Source organism: Pristiophorus japonicus, chromosome 20 (genome assembly GCF_044704955.1).
Source record: "Pristiophorus japonicus isolate sPriJap1 chromosome 20, sPriJap1.hap1, whole genome shotgun sequence".
NCBI lineage: Eukaryota > Metazoa > Chordata > Chondrichthyes > Pristiophoridae > Pristiophorus > Pristiophorus japonicus.
Window position 1 is genome coordinate 28,618,049 of NC_091996.1, and position 26,137 is coordinate 28,644,185.

The 26,137-nt window shown below is 45.4% G+C and overlaps 1 protein-coding gene across 4 annotated transcripts in view; it reads right to left on the minus strand.

Moving 5' to 3' along the window:
* Nucleotides 1-15,423, minus strand: part of LOC139232898 (uncharacterized) — a 47,902-nt gene extending 32,479 nt beyond the window's left edge. For 2 of the 4 annotated variants that reach the window (XM_070863394.1, XM_070863390.1), the window contains exons 1-2: nt 15,231-15,423; nt 1,170-1,351 (exon numbers count right to left, since the gene is read on the minus strand). In XM_070863394.1, the coding sequence (XP_070719495.1) occupies nt 1,170-1,351; nt 15,231-15,341 (293 nt within the window). In that variant the 5' untranslated portion in view covers nt 15,342-15,423. Of the gene's footprint in view, nt 1-1,169; nt 1,352-3,314; nt 3,368-15,230 lie in introns of all 4 variants that reach the window. The other 2 variants (XM_070863393.1, XM_070863392.1) reach the window with 2 other exon arrangements.
* Nucleotides 15,424-26,137: the final 10,714 nt, after the last annotated feature.

Sequence of the window (26,137 nt, forward strand, 5' to 3'; positions counted from 1 at the left end):
TGCACAAAGAAGCACAGGGGCGCAATCCTGGTTCACTTCAATGGTGGGTCCTCTAATCAGATTGATGATTTCTTTTACATTTCTTGATTTAGATTTGACTGCACATATTTCCAAGTTTTATTCACTTAATTTAAAGTAGAAGGAAAGTTGACAAGTACCAGCATAAATTAGTAGTATTAACTAATATTGACAGAAAATAGAGCATACTGCCATGCTGCAACTCTGAGTATTGGTTTCAAGTAGGTGCAGCCACCACTGTGGCAAAGCACAACCCTCCCAGGACAAGCACGGTTAAAACACATAGAGGACTTGTTCCAATTTGAGCTCAGGAAGTAGCAAGCAATATGGGTCCTTTTTGGGAAGTTTACACAATGCAAGCCATCATCATCTCCCCCATCAATAGTTAGACTGTGAACCAGGAAAAGCACACCAACAATGCAAATGTCAAACAAGTTAGTAGAAGTCTCCCCACCCCAATTTCCGACAAAGAATAATGCGGCTCTTTTTAAAGTTGAGCTATCAGTTTACCTGAGATTATAGTAAGTTTAATCATATTGTCGGTGCTATCACCCAGGGATATGCCATTACTTCCATTAACAGGTCAAGATGTGAGTTACCTCTCATGGCATCTCTAACACATTGGGTCAGAAACCAGCCATGCATTATATTCACCAGGTAATTTTCCTCCCATATGGACACCTCCCATTAACCAAAGTGTAAAGGTGCAGGTTTATAAAGACTAGGCTTAAGGACCCCCACGCATGCACAGGGGTTCTGCTGTAGTTTTATCAACTAATACTGGGCAACTTGTCTGAGCTGCTTCCTGCCGCTTGCCCAGCTTAGGGCCAATCTACATGTTAGGACATGGCTTGCAGGGTTATCTGGAACTATGGGAAGAATCACATCACTCAGTGATGGGTCTACTCCTCAAGGTTCCATGAATAAGCCAGATTAACAGGTCAATTTCTCATTTCTGCTACTTGCAGGACAGATTAACAGGTCTTCTACAATGTTCTGCATTACTGCGGATTTGCCGAGTTTAAGTATCCAAAATACAATATGAAAAAAATGGATTTACCACTCTTAGAACCATAAAGTTGCACTGTATTACATCTAACAATTTATCATACATTCATATTTGTAAATAAATGACCGCATTGATTACTTACCATGCTGTTACTTTACCTAGATTTAGTTGAGAAGAATCAAGAGATGGTTTATATGAATAAATGACAGGTGGGTGTCGGTCAGTTGCACTAATTTCATATTTGTTTTTGATGGTAACTTTAAAGACTGTTGGCTTGATCAGTTCCAAGGCACGTACACAGTTTACAGAAGAATGTAACTGGTCCTATAAAAAAAAACAATTATTAAGTCTTGTTAATGCAAATTATATCTGTTGAAGTAGTCTGAAGCGCTGTTCCCTGACAAATCCTAATTGATGTCTTTTCATAGTAACCCATTGCTATACACAAACTAAAATGATGGGTCTTCAAAGTAGCGCAATCAATAATAAAACACAATTTCATTAACAAGGAAGATCTTTATCTTATTTTATATAGATGGTGAGAGTAGATGGGGAAACACATTATATGAAAGATCCCTTCCTATGACCCTCACCTTATTCTCCTCTAATCAACTGAATTTTATTGCAAAAAATATTCAGTCTTATTCAGAAGATATTCTTGGTGAATTGTATTTTTAAAAAGTCAAGGACTCATACAATTAAAATGACAAGTTACAGATTAAAGATGACACTGTAAAATAATACTCAGCAATGTTGGTATATAAATTTGCATTATGAGATGAGTGCCTAGTATCTGAAAAATCTAGATGAAATAAAGTGAGCTGACTTTTAATTCCCATGCAAATAAAGGTATAGTTACAAAGAAAATATTACTAGACTCCCAAAGCAAGCACTCTACTCTGAACTCCTTCATGGCAAACGAGCAAAGGTGGGCAGCGGAAACGTCAACGACTATCTGCCCCACCTGTGACAGAGTCTGTGGCTCTCGTATTGGACCGTACAGTCACCTAAGAACTCATGTTAAGCGTGGAAGCAAGTCTTCCTCGATTCCGAGGGACTGCCTATGATGATGATTACTAGTAAACAGTGAGGATAGTAACAGACTTCAGGAGGACATAGACAGACTGGTGAAATGGCAGATACATGGCAGATGGAATTTAATGCAGAGAAGTATCAAGTGATGCATTTTGGTACGAAGAATGAGAAGAGGCAATATAAATTAAATGGTATAATTTTAAAGGAGGTGCAGGAACAGAGAGACCTGGGGGCGTACATAAACAAATCTTTGAAGGTGGCAGGACAAGTTGAGAAGGCTATTTAAAAATAACATACAGGACCCATGGCTTTATAAACAGAGGCATAGAGTAGAAAAGCAAATAAGTTATTCCAAACCTTTATAAATCACTGGTTAGGCTGCAGCTGGAATACTGTGACCAATTCTGGACATCACACTTTAGGAAGGATGTCAAAGACTTAGAGAGGATGTAGAGGAGATTTAATAGAATGGTACCAGTGATGCGGGACAACAGTCACGTGGAGATACTAGAGAAGCTGGGGTTGTTCTCCTTGGAGCAGAGGTTAAGGGGAGATTTAATGGAGGTGTTCAAAATCATAAAGGGTTTTGATGACTAAACAAAGAAAAACTGTTTCCAGTGGCAGAAGGGTTTGTAAGCAGAGGACACAGATTGGTAAAAGAATCAGAGGCGACATAGGAAGAAATATTTTTATGTAGTGAGTTGTTATGATCTGGAATGCACTGATGCACTACTTGAAAGGTGGTGGCAGCAGATTCCATAGTAACTTTCAAAAAGGAATTGAATAAATGCTTGAAGGGGAAAAATGTGCAGGGCTATGGAGAAAGGGTAGGGGAATGGGATGAACTGGAGCGCTCTTTCAAAGAGCTGGCACAAGTAATGATAGACTGAATGGCCTCCTTCTGTGCTGTATCATTCCATGGGAAGTAACAAAAAGTATAAAAGACTTGGTTGAATTTTTACATGTGCTGTCCTGCAAGTAGCCGGAATGTGAAGTTTACAAAAAAAACCTAAGAAGGATTAAGAATCAAAAGCAAATACGGTATGCTTTTTTAAAAGAGATGAATTGCATTTTAGACCATAAGCAAATATTTTTAACTACCTAATATTTATGCACAGATAAGTCTATTTGGTAAACAATTTCTTTACACAGTGTAATATTTATCATGCTTTCATAACAATGAATCTATACTTTATAGTAAGGATAAAGATTGTTCTCAGCAATCACTGAATTTTTAATGTTTTCCATTCACCACAAATATCTCTTGGGTCCAGGAAAAGATTTGTTGCTTTATGTTCACCATCCCTTTGAAATAAAACATGAAAAGTTAATTCAAATGGCTATGTGAACAGTCTTTCCAAAGTCCCTTAAATCCTAAAATAGTTAAGTTGTTGATATAATTTCATTCTACAAACAGAAACTAACGTGAGGCAGCATTCTTTTGTTGAATGGTTTAAAGTTCACTTTCTCATGACCTTACTTATCTGCTGACTAAATGATCACATTGCGTTTTGATGGACCATTTAATGATGAGAATTAAAATACTTTTGTTAACTAGGTTGTGTACAGGCTTAGTGAAACAATGGCCTGGAAATTTCTGTCAGAGGCTTGCCGCCTGTGTACGCCTCCTAACCGAAAGAAAACGATGTACTGTCCTGGTGTCTCTGGAACTTCGGACTGTTCTGGTCCTGGGCCTGTACGTCTCTGTAAAGGTCCATGGATCCCAGGGACGCATGCGGTTCGCAAGCATCCCTGGGTTCAAGTGCACCAGGCCAACCAATGACAAAGGGGGATTCCTATTATGCTTAAAGGAAATCCATTTATGTACGGAATCCCCATAAGCATAATAGAAATCACCTAATAAATAAAATTTCACGCCACTGAAATAAAAATAAATGATCACAGGTTCAAAATTAATTAAAATACCCTTTAAACATTTCAAATAAAAATTAAATGTTTTGAAAAATAAATGTAAACATTTTTAAAAGAGCCAAAAGTTACCTAATTTTAAATGTAAATGAATGTTTAAATCATTAAAAAAAATTATTTTAACATTTATTTTAACCCTTACAACGGTAAAAGAACACCTTGCGCCTGCTATTATCAGGCATAAGCGGTTCTTGGGTATTCGCTGGGCAGTAGTTGGGAAAATAGCCGAACACTGCGACAGCGAAAGTGAATTTACAGCGGTGGAACTGTCCAAGCGAAACTTGACGGATCGCAACTTCCAGGGTTTCGTGTATGCGCAATTCATGCAGAAACCCAGAACTTGTGGGGCCATTCTGAAGGCTTGGGACAGCGCGCTGTGCGTGTGCTGTCGGAAGCACTGTAAAATCCGGGTCAATTTCTTCAAATCACTAAAGACAGCAAATTGCCTAATAAGGTGACAACACTCCTTTAAATGCCTTAATTTCTCCAAGTGGATGAACTTTTTGATTCCATAATATGGGTTGAAATTAGTCACCACATAGAAAGGTATGGGCTAATCAGAAACAGTCAGCATGCATTTGTAAGTAGCAGGCTATATTTGACTAATTTTAAGAGTTTTTTGATGAAATCAAAGTGTACAAATAAAGGTAATAAAATGGATTTCAAAAAATGGTTGATAAGATCTCATGCAAGATTCTTATTGCAAAAATTAAGGCACATGGTATTAAGGGGAATCTAAGCTCAAGGATAGAGATTGGTATTTGTTAAAAAGCAAAGAAAAGGGGTGAATGGATATTTTTCAGATTGGTGAATGTAGGTAGTAGTGTAGCCCAGGGATTGGTGCTGTTACCACTTTTATTTGGATTTTATATTAACAATTTGGACATTGACATGAGGAATAATATTGCTGTTTGATACCATTCTAGGGGTGTGGAAAATTGTGAGGGATAATGCAGAATAGGATGACAAGGACAGATTAATGGAGTGGGCAAATAATGGAGATGGCAGATGCAATTCTCAATGAAGAGAAATATGATTATATTTTGAGAAAAAGAACAGTGAAAGGCAGTGTATCCTAACTGGTAAGATTCTTAGAGGGGGAAATAGAAATGTCTAGGATTCAGATTTGTTGACCCTTAAAGCTGGAACTGCTAGTAGAAAAGAAAAATGAAATTCTGGGTTTTAGAAACATAGAAAATAGGTGCAGGAGCGGGCCATTCAGCCCTTCTAGCCTGCACCGCCATTCAATGAGTTCATGGCTGAACATGAAACTTCAGTACCCCCTTCCTGCTTTCACGCCATACCCCTTGATCCCCCGAGTAGTAAGGACTTCATCTAACTCCCTTTTGAATATATTTAGTGAATTGGCCTCAACTACTTTCTGTGGTAGAGAATTCCACAGGTTCACCACTCTCTGGGTGAAGAAGTTTCTCCTTATCTCGGTCCTAAATGGCTTACCCCTTATCCTTAGACTGTGACCCCTGGTTCTGGACTTCCCCAACATTGGGAACATTCTTCCTGCATCCAACCTGTCCAAACCCGTCAGAATTTTAAACGTTTCTATGAGGTCCCCTCTCACTCTTCTGAACTCCAGTGAATACAAGCCCAGTTGATCCAGTCTTTCTTGATAGGTCAGTCCCACCATTCCGGGAATCAGTCTGGTGAATCTTCGCTGCACTCCCTCAATAGCAAGAATGTCCTTCCTCAAGTTAGGAGACCAAAACTGTACACAATACTCCAGGTGTGGCCTCACCAAGGCCCTGTACAACTGTAGCAACACCTCCCTGCCCCTGTACTCAAATCCCCTCGCTATGAAGGCCAACATGCCATTTGCTTTCTTAACCGCCTGCTGTACCTGCATGCCAACCTTCAATGACTGATGTACCATGACACCCAGGTCTCGTTGCACCTTCCCTTTTCCTAATCTGTCACCATTCAGATAATAGTCTGTCTCTCTGTTTTTACCACCAAAGTGGATAACCTCACATTTATCCACATTATACTTCATCTGCCACGCATTTGCCCACTCACCTAACCTATCCAAGTCACTCTGCAGCCTCATAGCATCCTCCTCGCAGCTCACACTGCCACCCAACTTAGTGTCATCCGCAAATTTGGAGATACTACATTTAATCCCCTCGTCTAAATCATTAATGTACAATGTAAACAGCTGGGGCCCCAGCACAGAACCCTGCGGTACCCCACTAGTCACTGCCTGCCATTCCGAAAAGTACCCATTTACTCCTACTCTTTGCTTCCTGTCTGACAACCAGTTCTCAATCCACGTCAGCACACTACCCCCAATCCCATGTGCTTTAACTTTGCACATTAATCTCCTGTGTGGGACCTTGTCGAAAGCCTTCTGAAAGTCCAAATATACCACATCAACTGGTACTCTTTTGTCCACTTTATTGGAAACATCCTCAAAAAATTCCAGAAGATTTGTCAAGCATGATCTCCCTTTCATAAATCCATGCTGACTTGGACCTATCATGTCACCATTTTCCAAATGAGCTGCTATGACATCCTTAATAATTGATTCCATCATTTTACCCACTACTGATGTCAGGCTGACCTGTCTATAATTCCCTGCTTTCTCTCTCCCTCCTTTTTTAAAAAGTGGGGTTACATTGGCTACCCTCCACTCGATAGGAACTGATCCAGAGTCAATGGAATGTTGGAAAATGACTGTCAATGCATCCGCTATTTCCAAGGCCACCTCCTTAAGTACTCTGGGATGTAGTCCATCAGGCCCTGGGGATTTATCGGCCTTCAATCCCATCAATTTCCCCAACACAATTTCCCGACTAATAAAGATTTCCCTCAGTTCCTCCGCCTTACTAGATCCTCTGACCCCTTTTATATCCGGAAGGTTGTTTGTGTCCTCCTTAGTGAATACTGAACCAAAGTACTTGTTCAATTGGTCTACCATTTCTTTGTTCCCCGTTATGACTTCCCCTGATTCTGACTGCAGGGGACCTACGTTTGTCTTTACTAACCTTTTTCTCTTTACATACCTATAGAAACTTTTGCAATCCACCTTAATGTTCCCTGCAAGCTTCTTCTCGTACTCCATTTTCTCTGCCCTAATCAAACCCTTTGTCCTCCTCTGCTGAGTTCTAAATTTCTCCCAGTCCCCAGGTTCGCTGCTATTTCTGGCCAATTGGTATGCCATTTCCTTGGCTTTAATATTATCCCTGATTTCCCTAGATAGCCACGGTTGAGCCACCTTCCCTTTTTTATTTTTACGCCAGACAGGAATGTACAATTGTTGTAATTCATCCATGCGGTCTCTAAATGTCTGCCACAGTCAACCCCTTAAGTATCATTAGCCAATCTATCTTAGCCAATTCATGCCTCATACCTTCAAAATTACCCTTCTTTAAGTTCTGGACCATGGTCTCTGAATTAACTGTTTCATTCTCCATCCTAATGCAGAATTCCACATGGGGTACTGAATATAAAAGCAAGGAAGCGATGTTGAATTTGTACAAGAGATTAGTTAAACATTATGTGCAGTTCTGGGTACCTCATAGTAGTAAGGACATCCGGAAATGATTCCAGGTGTAAAAGTATATGGTAATGAAGAAAAGCATGATAAACTTGGTGTTTTTTTCATTGGAACAGAAATGGTTAAGGGGAAATCTAAGAGGTTTTCAAAATTATAAAAGGTTTGGGGAGGATAGTGAACATATTTCCAATTAGCAAATTGGTAACGATGGGACATTGAGTCAGGATTATCATTAGAAGAACAAAGAGTTAGAAGAATCTTTTTTTTTAACACAGAGATTTATTACAACATGGAGTGCCTTTACCATTAGTAGCTTTTGAGGCAGAGAATATAATATAATTTAAAAGGGAACCTAAAAGTAAGTCAAGCGCAGAAACTTAATGGATTTAATACAAGTATAAACAAAAATGATTTTAAAAAAAAGTCTAAAATGTAAATCAAGTTGTTTAAAAGTTAGTGTTCACTGCTAGCGACCTTTTTTTTATCAACTTTTAACCAACTCTTAATCTATTTATTAAACCTTCAATCAACCTGTGTAACTTTTTGAAAAATAATTTGGAAATACCTTTAAATTCTTAAAACAACTTGGAAACCTTTGGGAAAATTTCTAACCTTGGAAGAAACTTTCCAAAACATCCCTTGGAACCCCAGCGGACAGCTGACCTTCCAAATGCCTGCCCCCAACCAAGCCTCGGGCCATCAACCATCAATGGCGCTACTCGGCGCCGAGCTTGCGGCCAACACCTCACCGTAGGCAATTGGGCTTATACAGCAGTGCCTGGTCTCCAGTCGTCTTGGACCCCCTTGCCACTGGATCAAGACCCTTGCTCAGCTAAGCCCATGTGGTTGTCGGTGTGCAGCGGCCACCCCACGTTAAAAGAACTCGTGCACAGGCATCTTCCACTTCGCTAATATGAACGTCAGGACCCTCATGGACATTTCCAACAGCAACAGGCCAGAACGCCGCACCGCCATAGTTGCCAGGGAACTTAGACGTTTTGACATTGACATCGCTGCCCTAAGCGAGACCCGGCGGGCAGGGGAAGGCCTGCTCAAGGAACATGGTGGAGGTTACACCTTTTTCGGGAAAGGAAAACCAGAGGAAGAATGCTTCGCCGTCAAAAATGAATTGGTTGACCGCCTCAAAGACTCTGCCTGTGGGGTTAACGAACGCCCCATGACTCTTCGCCTTAGCCTATCCCGGAACCAATGCGCCATAGTCATCGGTGCGTATGCCCCAACACTCGATGCAACGGATGAGGCTAAAGAGGGTTTTTATTCCAAACTCGAGACATCCCTGTCCCGTGTCCCCACGGCGACAAATCTATCCTCCTAGGAGACTTTAATGCCAGGATCGGCAAAGACACAGCCCTCTGGGGTGGAGTGGGGGGTAGGGAAAGCCAACTCCAGCGGTACCCTATCCTGACAAAATGTCTAGAACACGAATTCCTCATCACCAACACCCTGTTCTGCCACAGGGACAAATACAAGACATCGTGGCAACACCCTCGCTCCAAACACTGGCACCTGCTCGACTATGTCATCATCCGAACCAGGGATCGCAAGGATGTGCGCATCACCCACGCCATGACAGGAGCTGACGACTGCTGGACGGACCATCGCCTATCCGATCCATCATCAATATAAACATAGCCCCAAAGCAGAGGGGACAGCAGAAGCAGTGTTGCAAAAAAGTTAATGCCGGGGCACTTAAAGACCCAGCTAAGAGAACCCTATACAGCCACCACCTCACAGCTAATCTGGAGTGCCTTGATGACCCTGAGATGCTGAATGCCCACAATGCTTGGTCTGCCCTCCAGGTTTCCATAACCAGTGCCTGTGAAGAGACACTTGGTTACTCAACCAGAAAACACCAGGACTGGTTTGATGAAAATGATCAGGAGATCCAAGAACTAATAGGTCGTAAGCGCAGAGCATTTCTGAGCCTCAAGCAACAACCCAACTCGGGAGCTGCAAAGCAAAGTTACAGACGGCTCAAGGCTGAGGTCCAACAAAAAACCAGGGACCTAAAAAACAGGTGGTGGATGGAGAAAGCACAGGAGATACAACAACTGGCTGAGTCACGATATGTGAGGATTCTTCATTGCAGTCAAGGCCACCTACGGTCCAAACTCCCAAGGCCCCACCCCACTGCTGGCCAAGAACGGGGAAACACATAGCCTCGTGTCCTTGATATCAGGGCCTGCTGGAAGGAGCACATTGAAGATCTCCTCAATTGAGACTCTGCCTTTGACTCCATGCCCACACAACCTCAGGTGAAACCCCAACACTGCACAAGGTAGGCAAAGCCATAAAACAGCTCAAGAATAACAAGACTACGGGTGCGGATGGAATTCCTGTTGAGGCGCTAAAGTATGGCGGAGAGGCGCTGTTGGCGAGGATACATGACCTCATCTCTTTCATTTGGAGGGAGGAGAGCTTGCCGGGAGATCACAGAGATGCAGTGATCCTGACCATCTTTAAAAAGGGGGACAAGTTCGACTGTGGCAACTTCAGGGGAATCTCCCTGCTATCAGCCACTGGGTAGGTTCTCGCTAGAGTTTGCCTCAACCACCTTTTCCCTGTGGCCGAGGAGCTCCTCCTGGAATCACAGTGCGGATTTCGTCACCTACGGGGCACAACGGACATGATCTTTGCAGTTGCAGGAAAAATGCAGGGAGCAGCGGCAGCCCTTATACATGGCCTTTTTCGATCTTACAAAGGCCTTTGACACCGCCAATCGTGAGGGTCTATGGAGCGGCGTCCTCCATTTTGGATGCCCCCAAAAGTTTGTCAACATCCTTCGCCTGCACGACGACATGCAGGCCGTGATCCTTACCAGCGGTTCCATTACAGACCCAATCCACATCGGACCGGGGTCAAACAGGACTGCGTCATCGCTCCAACCCTCTTCTCAATCTTCCTCGCTGCCATGCTCCACCTCACAGTCAACAAGCTTCCCGCTGGAGTGGAATTAAACTACAGAACCAGTGGGAAGCTGTTTAACCTATGCCGCCTCCAGGCCAGGTCCAAGATCACCCCAACCTCTGTCGTTGAGCTGCAGTATGCGGACGACGCCTGCATCTACACACACTCTGAGGCTGAACTCCAGGATATAATCGATGTATTTACTGAGGCATATGAAAGCATGGGCCTTACGCTTAATATCGGTAAGACAAAGGTCCTCCACCAGCCTGTCCTCGCCGCACAGCACTGCCCCCTAGTCATCAAGATTCACGGCGCGGCCCTCGACAATGTGGACCACTTCCCATATCTCGGGAGCCTTTCATCAACAAGGCAGACATTGATGCGGAGATTCAAATTCGCCTCCAGTGCGCCAGTGCAGCCTTTGTCTGCCTGAGGAAAAGAGTGTTCGAAGACCAGGCCCTCAAATCTACCACCAAGCTCATGGTCTACAGGGCTGTAGTAATACCGCCCTCCTGTATGGATAAGAGGCATGGACGATGTACAGAAGACACCTCGAGTCGCTGGAGATACATCACTGACGATGTCTCCGCAAGATCCTGCAAATCCCCTGGGAGGACAGGCGCACCAACATCCGTGTCCTCGCCCAGGCTAACATCCCCAGCATTGAAGCACTGACCACACTCGATCAGCTTCGCTGGGCAGGCCACATACTTCGCATGCCAGACACGAGACTCCCTAAGCAAATGCTTTATGCGGAGCTCCTTCATGGCAAACGAGCCAAAGGTGGGCAGCGGAAACGTTACAAGGACACCCTCAAAGCCTCCCTGGTAAAGTGTGACATCACCACTGATACCTGGGAGTCCCTGGCCGAAGATCGCCCTAGGTGGAGAAAGTGCACCCGGGAGGGCATTGAGCTCTTCGAATCTTAACGCCGCGAGCATGAATTGGTCAGGCGCAGGCAGTGGAAGGAGCGTGCGGCAAATCAGTCCCACCCGCCCCCTTCCCCCGACGAATGTCTGTCCCGCCTGTGACAGGGTCTGTGGCTCTCGTATTGGACTGTTCAGCCACCAAAGGACTCATTTTAGGAGTGGAAGCAAGTCTTTCTCGATTCTGAGGGACTGCCTCTGATGATGATGAAACAAAAATTGTAACGGAGAGAATAATTGGATTTAAGATAACCAAGTTTACAGGACCTGATGGTTTCCACTCCAGGACATTAAATTAAATACGTGAGGAAATTGCAGATGCATTAGTCATAATTTACAAAGCTTTCTAGATTCAGCAATTGTGCCTATGGATTAGAAAACTGCAAATGTTACTCCATTATTTAAAGGGGTGGGGGGCATGTGGAGAGACCAGGTAACTACAAACCTGTCAGTTTAACAAAAGTTGTGGGGTGGTTACTGGAATCTATCATCAAAAATGAAAGTGGACATAATTGGAGGTAATCTTGTGACAGGGGTTGGTAATTGGTTGGGAAGTAGGGGACAGAGAGTCGGGATAAAGGGAATGGTCTCTGATTGGTAGGCTGTGACCAGCGATCTGTACTGGATCCTCAGCTTTTCACTATGTAGACATATATAAATATCATGGATGAAGGAATAGAGGATTATATATCCAAGTTTGCAGATGGTGCGAAGTTAGGAGGTATAGTAAGTGGTGTAGAGGGGAACAGGAAGTTACAAATGGACATAGACTAAGTAAATGGGCAAAACTATGTGAGATGACATTCAATGTGGGAAGTATGAGGTCATCCACTTCGGATCCAAGGAAGATAAATTAGAATGATGTGTCTATGGTAAGCGACTAAGAGCTGTGGTTGAGCAAAGGGATTTACATAAATCCTTAAAAGCTAGTGTATTTGTACAAAAAGCGATCAAAATGGCGCAAGAACGTGATTCGGGCCAAAGTTAGGATTATTAAATGAAGATGAGGCACAAACTAGATGCTGAGTAATGTTGCAATGAAAGCTTGCTTGTCTCTTCCTCCACTGCAAAAGCTGGGAATGATGTTGGGTTCCCATGTGGTGAACATCAGAGGCTGCTTATGGTCATTTTAATTTTCTGGGTTGGGGGAAAAATATCCAAACTTTATCTTGATTCTATTTTCAGTCTCTTTTTATAAAATAGAAACACACAATACCAATGCACAATAAAAATGTAGTCCAGCATCAAGGTTTATTTGTATTCCAACAATTTACTACCTAGGACTTGTAAGAACTCGGATTCATACCTGTGATTCCCCACACAGTAAGTTCCCAAACACTGGCACTGAGAGAGTGTGACAGTAAATACCAGGCAGTTTGCTACTGGGTTTGGAGGGGAAACATAAGAAATATGAGCAGGAGTAGGCCATACGGCCCCTCGAGCCTGCTCCACCCTTTAATACGATCATGGCTGATCCGATCATAGACTCGGGTCCACTTCCTTGCCCGCTCCCCATAACCCCTTATTCCCTTATTGGTTAAGAAACTGTCTATCTCTGTCTTAAATTTATTCAATGACCCAGCTTCCACAGCTCTCTGAGGCAGTGAATTTCACAGATTTACAACCGTCTGAGAGAAGAAATTCCTCCTTTCAAATGGGCGGCCCCTTATAGTTCTAGTCTCTCCTATCAATGGAAACATCCTCTCTGCATCCACCTCAAGTCCCCTCATAAGCTTATACATTTCAATAAGATCACCTCTCATTCTTCTGAATTCTAATTAGAGGCCAACCTTCTCGACCTTTCCTCATAAGTCCACCCCCATATCTCCGGAATCAACCTCGTGAACCTTCTCTGAACTGCCTCCAAAGCAAGTACAGGCAACTCTCGATTATCTGTACACGGATCTAACGGAGAACCCTCTGCAACGGTACTTTTAAAAACTGTGATTCCAATCCCTGTACAGTTGCACACGACCATTAAACCCATCCCACACACAGTCCTGCGCTGCCACTTTCTGCACCTGTCCGCCACTAAGGGTGCCGCCCGGCCTCGGGGGTAAGTAAAGCCGAGTCTCATTCGACCTCCAGCCGTTGAAGCCTTTAGACTAGCCATTTCACCTTTCAGCCACACCGCTGGGCCTGATCGCGGCACCAACAGGGAATGAGCTCGGGTTTCTAGGCAGGATCTGAGGACCCTGCATGCTGGCACAATCCTGCTTGTCTGTGCTCTTTCTCTGCCGACCGATGACTGCCGAAGCATTGGAGATTAGGCTCGTCGAGTTGGTGTTCTAACTAGTTTCAACATTGATTTGAGGGAGGGGTCGTTGACTCCAGCAAGTTAATCTGGCATTAAAGTATAAATTTGGGACCTAAGCATTCTCGGCAAGTACGTGCACTCGCCCTAGCGGCAAAATCGTTTACCCGGAATAGCCCGATCCCCGAGGACCCCGGATAATCGAGAGTTTCCTGTATATACTTTCTTAAATATGGAAACCAAAACTGGACGCAGTATTCCAGGTGTGGCCTCACCAATACCCTGTATAACTGTAGCCAGACTTCCCTGCTTTTATACTCCACCCCCTTTGCAATAAAAGCCAAGATTCCATTGGACTTCCTGATCACTTTCTGTACCTGCATACTAACCTTTTGTGTTTCATGCACCAGGACCCCCAGGTCTCGCTGTACTGTAGCACTTTGCAATTTTTCTCCATTTAAATAATAACTTGCTCTTCAACTTTTTTCTGCCAAAGTGCATAACCTCACACTTTGCAACATTATACTCCATCTGCCAAATTTTTGCCCACTCACTTAGCCTGTCTATGTCCTTTTGTAGGCTTTTTGAGTCCTCCTCACACATTGCTTTTCCTCCCATCTTTGTATCATCAGCAAACTTGGCTACGTTACACTCGGTCCCTTCATCCAAGTCGTTAATATAGATTGTAAATAGTTGGGGGCCCGGCACCCCACTAGTTACTAATTGCCAACCAGAGAATGAACCATTTATCCTGACTATCTGTTAGCATGGATAGAGGATTGGCTAACTACTACATTATCCCCAACCCCGTGAACTTTTATCTTGTGCAGTAACCTTTTATGTGGCATCTTGTCAAATGCCTTCTGGAAGTCGAAATACACCACATCCATTGGTTCCCCTTTATCCACCCTGTTTGTTATATCCTCAAAGAATTCCAGCAAATTCGTCAAACATGACTTCCCCTTCATAAATCCATGCTGATTCTGCCTGAATTTTGCTTTTCCTGCTACTGCTTTTTTAATAATGGACTCTGACATTTTCCCAACCACAGATGTTGGGCTAACTGGTCTATAGTTTCCTGCTTTTTGTCTGCCTCCTTTTTTAAATAGGGGCGTTACATTTGCAGTTTTCACAATCTGCTGGGACCTCCCCGACCAGGGAATTTCGGTAAATTACAACCACTACCCCACTTTAGTCCCATTATCTTACTGAGTACTGCAAAATGCAGACAAACTATCTAAAAGTTTTGCTTTGCATCTCCTTGTGCAGGGTGCAAAAGTTCCATTGGCAGAATCTTGGCAACTAAGTACGGTCCACTAGCGTACCAATGATCCCAGCAGACTAGCCAACCATGGGAGTTTTCTTGTTTGACGTGAAATGGCGAACAGTTTCCCACGACCCAGTTACAAGGTGGAGTATAGAAAATGCAAACATTAGTTCCTTAGCAAAGCAAGTTTAGCCTGGAGAATAGAAGATACAAAACTATAGTTAGCAAAGCAAGTGAAGTACACTTTGCTTTTAATGTGCTCACAAACACGTAAACTGTCAGTTTGCATTGACACTCAGCGGCAGCTATCAAAGGACGCAGCTCGGTGTGATTCGAAGGCCTGCCTCTCTGACCTGCGCTCCTCCCGCGGGTACCTTTTTATCCGGCACTGCCGGATTCCCGCGAGTTCCTCGGTAGCGCAGCAAAGCCCTCCGCCTCTCGTTAAGCTCTGCGCATTTTTCCATCTGAGTTTCTCTGAGTTGGGGCAAGCGGTTGTTAGGGATTGATGCGGCCGGCGGGGCGCCGAGCTGGCTGCGGCCCTGGCGAGTGCTGGATGCCACAGGTGGCGCGAGCGTGGCTGCCCCCTTGTCGCCTTGGCAACCGGGCCCGCGCGCCTCGCGCCTCAACGGCCACCCTGCGATTCCGTTTATTTTCAAATACCCGCCAAGCTTCGCCATATGGCGGTGGCGGGGGAGAGAGATAATCGTGCGTTTCTGTGGGCACTTATTGACACCTGTCGAAAACGTAAGTTTTCATTGTTGAACTGACATCAAAGAATATATTTGGATGAGCTGCCAATGGTGTGAGAGTGAGAGCTCTCTCTGTCCCTTTTACCTCGGGGGGTAGCTAAAGCTGCCTGTAATATATAAGAAAGACTTGCGCTTTTTCATGACCACCAGACGTCCCAAAGATCTTTACAGGCAATGAAGTACTTTTTTGTTGTTTTGAAGAATAGTCACTGTTGTCATCATCATCATAAGCAGTCCCTCGAAGCAGGGATGACTTGCTTCCATGCCGAAAAGGGATGAGTTCACAGGTGTTTCAATGAAGGACCTAATATTCCAGATCCCGAACTACATCGTGGAGGATGGAAGATGCCTGTGCGTGGATTTTTTTACGCACACCAGCCACCACATGGGCTTGACAGAACTAGGTCTTGGTCCAGTGGCAAGGATTACCCAAGATGACTGGAGACCAGCTCTGCTGCACGGACCGAACACGCACACGTATCACAGTGTGGGCTGGCCCTGGGCCCTCGCCTTTTCTGGGACCCAGACTCACGCTTCTCCTGGGCCCCGGTCACTTCCTTTTACAAACTCTTGCTGCTCCTTCGCTCCGCCTGCTGTGTCTGCCTGCACTGCAGTCAGTGACCTGACTTTGTAGCCGTCGCCCTCCTGCAGTGGATTGCCTCTGCACGCTGCTCCCTCCAATGGCCATGGCCTGCTGATGGTCTTGCAGGCTGGGACCGCGCCGATTTCCGGGCCGGGCCGCTGCACGCTGCTCCCTCCAATGGCCCGGCCTGCTGACTGTTGTAATGTAGGAAACACGGCAAGCTCCCACAAACAGCAATGTGATAATGACCAGATAATCTGTGTTAGTGATGTTGATTGAGGGATAAATATTGACTACGACTACAAAATAGTGACTTGAGATCTTTTAGGTCTAGATCCGAATATCTGATATTACACATCTTTCAAATAAATGTGATCAAATATAATTTAAATTATATTCTTGTATAGTATTGTGGAGCATAGATGTGTTCTGGTACTGGATTTTTATTCTGAATTAAGTTAATAAAACTCTAATAAAATTTCTCGCCCCACCCCCCCCCACACCAAAATAATTCCGAATTACACTCCTGTTTAGAAAAGATCTGTCATACAGATATTTTGAACTAATTCTGGCCATTAGAATTCTCGCAATCTATTTGATTGTGGTTAAATGTCGCAGCTTAAAAAATTTCACTCAGTAGCGAGTTGGACCACTGCCTGAATAACTTGTCTTGAACACTTCATCACTTGTGCCAGTTGAAGTTGAATTTTGGCTTGTAGACCGTGGGCCAAAGCCTGTTTTCTTGCCTAGATTTTTAGTTCCTTAGGGCCCAAGTTTCGGGCCGCGCCTAGAACGGCGTAGCCCCGACCTGGACGCCCGTTTCTTGCGCCACAAAGTGCGCCTAAAAAAAACTTACAGATTCTCCGGCTCCCTGCTGGTCCTCTGGAGCCGGGTGCGGCGCAGCACAAGCTGTAGGGGGCGGAGCCAGGTCCCTGCGCTGAAAACAGTGCCGGGACCTCTGCACATGCGCGCTACAGTGGGCGCGCATGTGCAGTAGCTCCAGGCGCCCAAAACTGTGTGGGAGGGGCCCGAAGCACGCAGCCCCTAGCCCTGGCCGAATGGCCTCACTGGGGCTGCGTGCATAAGGCTGCCTCCCACGCCCAGCTCCTGCTTCCTCCCGACCCGTTCCGACTCCCGCTCCCCCCCGACCCGACCCGACTCCCGCTCCCCCCACCCCTGGACCGGACCCGACCTGACCCCCCGGACTGGACCCGACCCGCGCTCCCCCCACCCGATCTGACCTCCCTCTCCCTCCCTCTCCCTACCTCTCTCTTCCCCCCCCCCCACCGACCCGAATCTCCCTCCCTCCCACCACCCCCCCGACCCGACCCCCCCCACCCGGACCCAATCTGACCTCCCTCCGCCCCCCCCCTGACCCGACCCGCGCTCCCGACCCCGACCCGCGCTCCCCCTGACCCGACCCGCGCACCCGACCCCGGACCCGACCCGACCCAACGCCACCTACCTGTAAATCTGGTGCTGGCGACGGGCCCTGCCCGAAGTCTTGGGCCCGGACCGGCCCGGCCCGGCCCGTTCAGCCTCCCCCCCTCTTCTCCTTCCCCCCCTCCCCCCACCTTCTCCTTTTCCCCCTCCTTCTCCTTTCCCCCCTTCTCCTTCCCTCCCCCTTCTCCTTTCTCCCCCCTCCCCCTTCTCCTTTCCCCCCCTTCTCCCTTCCCCCTTTCTCCCTTCTCCTTCTCCTTTTCCCCTTTCTCCTTTTCTTTCCCCCCTCTCTTTCCCCTTCTCCCCCCCTTTCCCCTTCTGCTCTCCCCTCCTTTCCCCTTCTGCTCTCCCCACCTTTTCCTCTTCTCTCCTCCCTTTCCCCTTCTCCTCTCCCCCCTTTCCCCTTCTCCTCTCCCCCCTTTCCCCTTCTCCTCTCCCCCCTTTCCCCTTCTCCTCTCCCCCCTTTCCCCTTCTCCTCTCCCCCCTTCCCCTTCTCCTCCCCCCTTCTCTTCCCCCCACCCCTTCTCCCCCATCCCTCCCCCTCTGCCTCCCTCCCTCCCCTGCCTCCCCCTCCCTCTACCCCCTCCCTCCCTCCCTCTCCCCCTCTCCCCCTCCCCCCCCCCCCCCCCCCCCCTCACTGTCAGAAACACAGACACTGACAGACAGAGAGTGAGAGACACACACAGACAGACAAAGAGATAGAGACACTGACAGAGGGGGGGGGGGGGGGGGGGGGGCATCCCAGCACGCTGTTGGAGGGCTCCCGGTGCTGCAGTCGGTAAGTAGAAAATGTTTTATTTATTGATTTAAAAATAATTATTTCTTATTAATTTTTTTTTGATTGATTTATTGGTTGATTTATTGATGTTTTTATATTTATTATTGATGATGGCTCTTTATTTGTAAAACTGAAGTGTTTAATGTTTGTAAACTTCCCTTTAAAACCTGCCCTCCCCCCCCCCCCTCCCCCAATTACGTACGCCTGATTTGTAACCTACGCCTGATTTTCTAAAGTGTAGACAAGGTTTTTTTGAGCGTACAAAAATCTTCACTTACTCCATTCTAAGTTAGTTTGGAGTAAGTTTTCACTGAAGAAACTTTGAAAACAGGCGTAAGTGGCCGGACACGCCCCCTTTTGAAAAATAAATTCTGTTCCAAAGTGAAACTGTTCTAACTGACTAGAACTGGAGCAAACTAAATGCTGAGAATTTGAATTTCTAAGATACTCCGTTCTACACCAGTTGCTCCAAAAAATCAGAAGCAACTGAGGCCGAAACTTGGGCCCGTAGTCTCCATATGGGAGGTACCTAGAACCATGTTAAATATGTTAAACATATGTACCTGAAGCAAGCTCCCATATGTATGAAAATTGAGTGTTACCAAGAAATAGCCAAAAACACTGAAAAACCTAAACATGGTTGTGATGGACTTTTCCCTAGCAACGGTGACATATCAGTGCTACTGCTAAATTTTAAGCATGAAGTATCACTGAGTATATCTGAGATCTGGACGCATCATATGATACAGTTATACATAAATCTAAATTTTGTTTTCATATCCGTTGCTAAGAAAGAAATCTATCATCATACACACTTATTGACATTTCAGATGGACACCTGCACATTTGTCAACCATATAATTATAAGAATAATTATAATAAAGTAATAGCATTGAAATTTTTTAAAAGATAGAAGTACTGAAAAAACAAAATAGATCTGAAAAAAGTTCGAGGCTGAAAAGGAAGGCATATCTATGAATCATCATCAGAATCAAGGGTATTTGTTTCCTCAGCTCTAAACGTTTTGGGCAAAGATGCAACATTCTCACAACCTGCACACGAGCAGATTTAGGTGTAAGGTAGCTACTGATAAGTGTCTGGAGTCTCTCTGAGTTGAGGATGTCATCAAAATTATCATTGGGGAAGGCAGTCTGAAGATCAACTGCAAGATTGTAAGCAACGTCTTGCTCCTCTTCTGGTAGAGTGTCGGTGTAAGCCTGCCATTTCAATCTCTGTAGAGCTTCACACACTATCTTGTGAGTTTTCACACTCCTGTTGTAATGATGGCCACTTACAACACCATTGACAGAACCTGCACAATTAGTTTAGATTCGATGACACTGTCTTGAAGACCGGCATCTGCAAATCTTTTCCTGAAGTAAGCTATGAATGCTATTGCAGTATGAAACTCCCCCATGTGAAGAATAAGTCTCTGCATGAAGAGGGCATTCGTCCAACGAATCTCCTGGGCTTTTGCGCAAATTGCCTGGTCCATTACCACGACAATCTTAGCCAGTCCGATCTTGTCTGCAATATCAACACTTTGTTGCAAGATCGTGTACACTGTACTAAACTCAGTAGGGCTGGCATCGATGACTGGAATGTAGCCAATGTTTGACTTGGGTTGGAGTGAAGTTTTCTGTAGCAGGGTATTGAAACCAGTCCATCCAGGCAAGACATCATCGTTCATCTCTGGCAACTTGCTGAGGAAGTATGCACTCGCTTGCATTACTGGAGTTGTGGCATTATTGGGAAGGTTACAGTGTATGTATCAGATTCAGTCATGTTGTTGAATAGAAGGAATCTATAACAATGTGACACAATATGAAACTAAATACAACACAATGATTTTTTTTATAGCAAAATCAGTCAGTTACATCATGTGTTTAGATTTTGCTTATTAAGTTGTTCTGTTGCAGTGCCCATAGAGACATATTGCACTTTTAATTTTGACTAAATCTAGAGAAGGCCAGTGGGTCACAAATGCAATCAATACCTCTAGAATTTGCTTCTGAGCTACTCGCGAGTAAAAGTCACTGGCATACTCCGCATCAACAACATTTAGGACAGTTGACCTTTTATACTAGGATGATAAAAGTAATGTGAAAAATAAAATTAATATGCGAACAGCATGCAAAACTTTCTCTTTTGGCATGACAGTGCACATACCATGTGATATGCATGTGATTTTCAAGCTCCAGTCATACTCCCTCACTGAATGGCTGTGGGCCTTCCCTTTGACTTCCGCTATACAAGTCAATATTTGTGGCAGGTAGTAGTAGGATCTTTTTTTGTTTTCTTCAAGGCAGGTAGTTCTGGTTGTTTCATTGTAGTTGACTCATCCCTTTGTATTGTATGCTATTTGTATTGTGAGTTGTGCCATTTCCTGACAATGGGCCCAAGTTTCGGCCTCAGTTGCTCCTGATTTTTTGGAGCAACTGGTGTAGAACGGAGTATCTTAGAAATTCAAATTCTCGGCATTTAGTTTGCTCCAGTTCTAGTCAGTTAGAACAGTTTCACTTTGGAACAGAATTTATTTTTCAAAAGGGGGCGTGTCCGGCCACTTACGCCTGTTTTCAAAGTTTCGGCAGTGAAAACTTACTCCAAACTAACTTAGAATGGAGTAAGTGAAGATTTTTGTATGCTCGAAAAAACCTTGTCTACACTTTAGAAAATCAGGCGTAGGTTACAAATCAGGTGTAGGGAATGGGGGGGTTTAAAGGGAAGTTTACAAACATTAAACACTTCAGTTTTACAAATAAAGAGCCATCATCAATAATAAATGATAAAAACATCAATAAATCAACCAATAAATCAATCCAAAAAAATTAATAAGAAATAATTTTTTTAAAAATCAATAAATAAAACATTTTCTACTTACCGACTGCAGCACCGGGAGCCCTCCAACAGCGTGCTGGGATGCCCCCCCCCCCCCCAGTGTGTCTCTGTCAGTGTCTCTATCTCTCTGTCTGTCTGTCTGTATCTCTCACTCTCTGTCTGTCAGTGTCTGTGTTTCTGACAGCGGGAGGAGCGGGGTAGAGGGAGAGAGGGGGCAGGGGAGGGGAGGTAGGGAGGCAGAGGGGGAGGGAGGGATGGGGAGGGGAGGGAAGGGGGAGAAGGAAGGGGAGGGGGGGAGGAGAAGGGCAAGGGGGGGAGGAGGAGAAGGGGGGGATGAGGAGAAGGGGGGTTGAGGAGGGAGAAGGGGAAGGGGGAGGAGAAGGGAAGGGGGGAAGGAGAAGGGGGGAGGGGGAAAGGAGAAGGGGGGGAGAAAAGGAGAAGGGGCGGAGAAAAAGAGAAGGGGGGGAGAAAAGGAGAAGGGGCGGAGAAAAGGAGAAGGAGGGGGAGAAAAGGAGAGGGGGGGGAGAAAAGGAGAAGGGGGAGGGAGGCTGAACAGGCCGGGCTCGGCCGGGCCCAAGTCTTCGGGCAGAGCCTGTCCCCAGCATCAGATTTACAGGTAGGCGTTGGGTCGGGTCGGGAGCGCGGGTCTGGGGGAGCGCGGGTCGGGGTCTGGATCGCGGGTCAGGTCGAGGGGGTGGTGGGAGGTCGGGTCAGGAGCACGGGGGGGGGGGGGTGGGGGAGGAGGGAGGTCGGGTTGGTTCGGGTTGGTTCGGGTGGGGGGATGGAGGGAGCGCGGGTCGGTTCGGGTCGGGGGGGTGGCGTCAGAGGGAGGTCGGGTCGGGGGCGGGGGAGGGAAGTCAGGTTGGGTCGGGTCCGGGTGGCGGGTGGCGGGGTCGAGAGCGCGGGTCGGGTCGGGGGGGGTGGTGGGAGGGAGGTCGGGGAGGTCGGGAGGGAGAGGGAGCGCGGGTCGGGTCCAGTCCGGGGGGTCGGGTCCGGGGGCGGGGAAGGGAAGCGGGAGTCGGGTCCGGTCCGGTCCGGGGGCGGGGGAGGAGGACGGGGGGAAGTGGGAGCTGGGCGTGGGAGGCAGCCTTCTGCACGCAGCCCCAGTGAGGCCATTCGGCCAGGGCTAGGGGCTGCGTGCTTCGGGCCCCTCCCACACAGTTTTGGGCACCTGGAGCTACTGCACTGTAGCGCATGTGCAGAAGTCCAGGCATTGTTTTCAGCGCAGGGACCTGGCTCCGCCCCCTACAGCTCGAGCTGCGCCGTGTCCAGCTGCAGAAGACCTGCAGGGAGCCGGAGAATCTGTAAGTTTTTTTTAGGCGCACTTTGTGGATGAATTCTAGGCGCGGCCCGAAACTTGGGCCCATTGTCTCCTCTCCGAAATCATTGTTGTCCCAAACCAGTGTTGCGTGTACATTGGGCTTGATATTGGATGGGATATACTGCTCACCTCGTTGAATTTGAAGCTCAGCCAGGTAGCTCTTCTATGCCAAGAGCCACCAGCCACAGTGTGTCTCAAAAAGAAAAGGAAACATGAATGTATTTTGCAGTATCTTAGATACTCACTTGCATTACTCAGAAATGGGATTACCAGGATTTTGGTTCATTCAGGGATTTAATGTTGTATAGAGTGTTGGTTGTGTTTATTAGTTAACAGGTTGGATGGTTTAGATTGCATATAATATAGATTTTATTGGTATTTAGCATGTTTGAATAATAAAGCATCTCTATTCATCTCAAAGAATTTGCAATTGGTTTTGCAGTTTTCTAATAGAATTTCACTATTGTTTATGACTTCACAGTGGTGGTAGTATGAGCATGTAGAAAGTTAGAGTTTATGTGTTCCATGGCCTTCTTTTACCATCCCACTGTAGCCCTTTTGCCAAGTTAGCGATTGTAAGGATATGTTTTAAAAATGCTTTGAAAACCACAGTGTTGGAGTAAATGGTATGTGCACTGTCATGCCAAAAGAGAACATTTAGCATGCTGTTTGCATATTAATTTTATTTTTCACGTTACTTTTATCATCCTAGTATAAAAGTTCAACTGTCCTAAATGTTGTTGATGCGGAGTATGCCAGTGACTTTTACTCGTGAGTAGCTCAGAAGCAAATTCTAGCGGTATTGATTGCATTTGTGACCCACTTACAGAATATTAAAAATTCATGTTTTAAAACTGTAGGATACTGCTGGCCGCCTTTAGATTTAGTAAAAGTTAAAAGTGCAGTATGTTTCTACAGGCACTTCAACAGAACAACTTAATAAGCAAAATCTAAACACATGATGTGATTGACTGATTTAGTTAAAAAAAATCATTGTATTATATTTAGTTTCATATTGTGTCACATTGTTAAATATAGATTCCTTCTATTCAACAACATGACTGAATCTGATACATACACTGTAACCTCCCCAATAATGCTACAACTCCAGTAATTTATCCACATACTTTATGACAAGGTATTGGTTTCAAAACATGATAGAGTAAGAAACATATGGAAACATTGTTTATTTTTACTGAATTTATCTAGTCGTCATGTATTTGTTTGTTTTAGGTTGTTCGTATTTTAAAACAGTGGGGGAGATAACAGCAATCCTTTTACAGGCTGCAGGTTGGGTCTTCAATGCCTGGAGAAAGATGGACTAGCATTCATTGCACACACTGTCCATTTCTCCATGGAAATTGCAATTGGGTTTCTACAACTGGCGTAGGATCTCAATTTTCATATTTGATCAACCTTCTGCCCAGTTTTGGACCCCATATAAATGTTATTGGTGATGAACAGGCACTCTGTTGTTACTTGCCAGATTGCTGTGGAAACTCAGTTGGTCTGCACAGAGCTAGCCAACAGGTAGGGCCTACTATTGGGGAAGAGTGTATTCTGGAGTTGGAAGGGCAACTTAGGGCTGGCAACAGGCCAATAGATCTTTGTATGAGTGCTCCTCCTAGCCATACAAAAGAAGAAAAAACATAACATCGGAACAGCCTTCAGTGGTCCCTTTAATGACTGCTGGTTAGGCCTCTCAACCTCTGGAAAAAATGGAAGCGGCATGTACTTCACATTTCTCCTCGAAAATTGCAATCAATATTTAAACAGTCCCCACTGGTTTTGGGGTCGAGTCATGGTGCTTATTTAAAGGCCGACCTGAAAATTCAATCAGGCAGGCAAATGGGTGTATGAGGTCCCCACCAGAATTTGCTCTGTTGATTCACTTTTTCTCAGGTACCAAACTGGCAGCCAGCGGTTGAAAATTTCCCCCTCCCCCAGTTCCCTCCTCCCCCAGTTCCCTTCTCCCCCCCCCCCCCCACCCTTCACAAACTTCCTCCAAGGTCTTTAACTTTGAGTTGCAAAGGCTTTCAATGTATTGGAAATTTAATCCCAACCTTCTTTATAACAGAAAATATTTGAACACCAAGAATGTCCTTCCACCAGGTGAGCAAACCTCACCTAGGGTAATGAAACATCTTGTGTGTAAGTGTGTTTTTGTATAAGGAATTTGGAAATTAAAGTTTCGCATACGCTCAACTGCTTTAAGGCCTCAATTGTTCAACCCTAGGATGACAGGGAAAATGTTTTACCCATGTGACTGTGCGAAGGATTTTTTTAACTGGCATTTAAAAAAAATATGTGTTTTCTTCCTCAGTTTTGTGTCCAGCTCTTCTGAAGGACCTGATGCATACTGGGGTATGGTTCTGCAGGTACTGGCAGCCCTCAGTACTTCAACAAAATGATCAGTTTTCATTTGTTAGCCCAGACAATAAGCTCAATTTTCCCCAAAGATGTTTTTTGGCACATTACAAGAGTTACACCCGTTTTTATTGGCCCCGACTGCTCCAAAAAAAATAACTTGCAAGTTTCCTCGTTCTATTTTTTTAAATTGGCGCCGCACAGCCTGTCCTTTAGCTTCAGGGAGTGGAGCCTAATGTCTGCGCCAAAAAAGCAATGACCCCCCTTCTACGCATGCGTGAAAAAAAAAATGCTGTTTTTGACGTGACTGCTATGGGTGCGCATGCCCAGCACAGCCCCCGGTCTGAATTCGGCCATTTTTAAAGAACCAGTTGTGTGTGAGAACTTTAATTCTCATTGGGAAAATCGGAGCTGCAATACAATATGCAATGCAGCTCAAGGACCAAGAATTTCTCACAGGACGAAGTGGAGGCACTAGTTACTGTAATTGAGCCAGATGACACAAGCTAGACACCAGCAAAGGTCCCATAAAAGTTTCACCAAAAGAAATGAAGAAACGCTGGAACCAACTTGCAGAAGATTACTGTGCAGTGGTGACCACCCTGAAGGCTGGAGGCCAGTGTAAAAAGAAGTGCGGGACCTTGGTCAAGTAGTTAGTGTAAGTAATATTTTCATTTATTCACTGGAATTGCAATTGTAAATGTGACCATCTGAATGTCCCAACCAGCAGAAAGATACCCTCTATAAAAAGTTATATTTTCATCTTTGCAGAGGAAGGTGGCACACAACAAAAGGGAAAGAATTCAATCAGGAGGAGGCCCGGCAAATCTGCACCCACTGACACACTTGGAAGACAGGGTCGCTGCTTTGATGGGTCTGCCTGGAGAAAAGCAACTACCACTGCACAAGCTGGGCCCACACTCGAGGGAGAGGGTAAGTCCTGCAAATTACACAGTCTGGCTTTGCTAAATGTTAAATACTGTGTGGGCTAGCCTACGCTTCGGTTGATGCGGTGTGGCATCATTCATTGTGGTCCTTCAAATGAGCCTGCTGCCTGCGCTATGTGAGCCTACTCATGCCACCCTGCCCCCTCCTCTGCTGCTAACCATTTGTCTGTTCTGTTACATTTTGCAGAACTTGAGGCCAACCCTGAAGAGGCTGAAGCCGATGCAGAGAAAGATTCA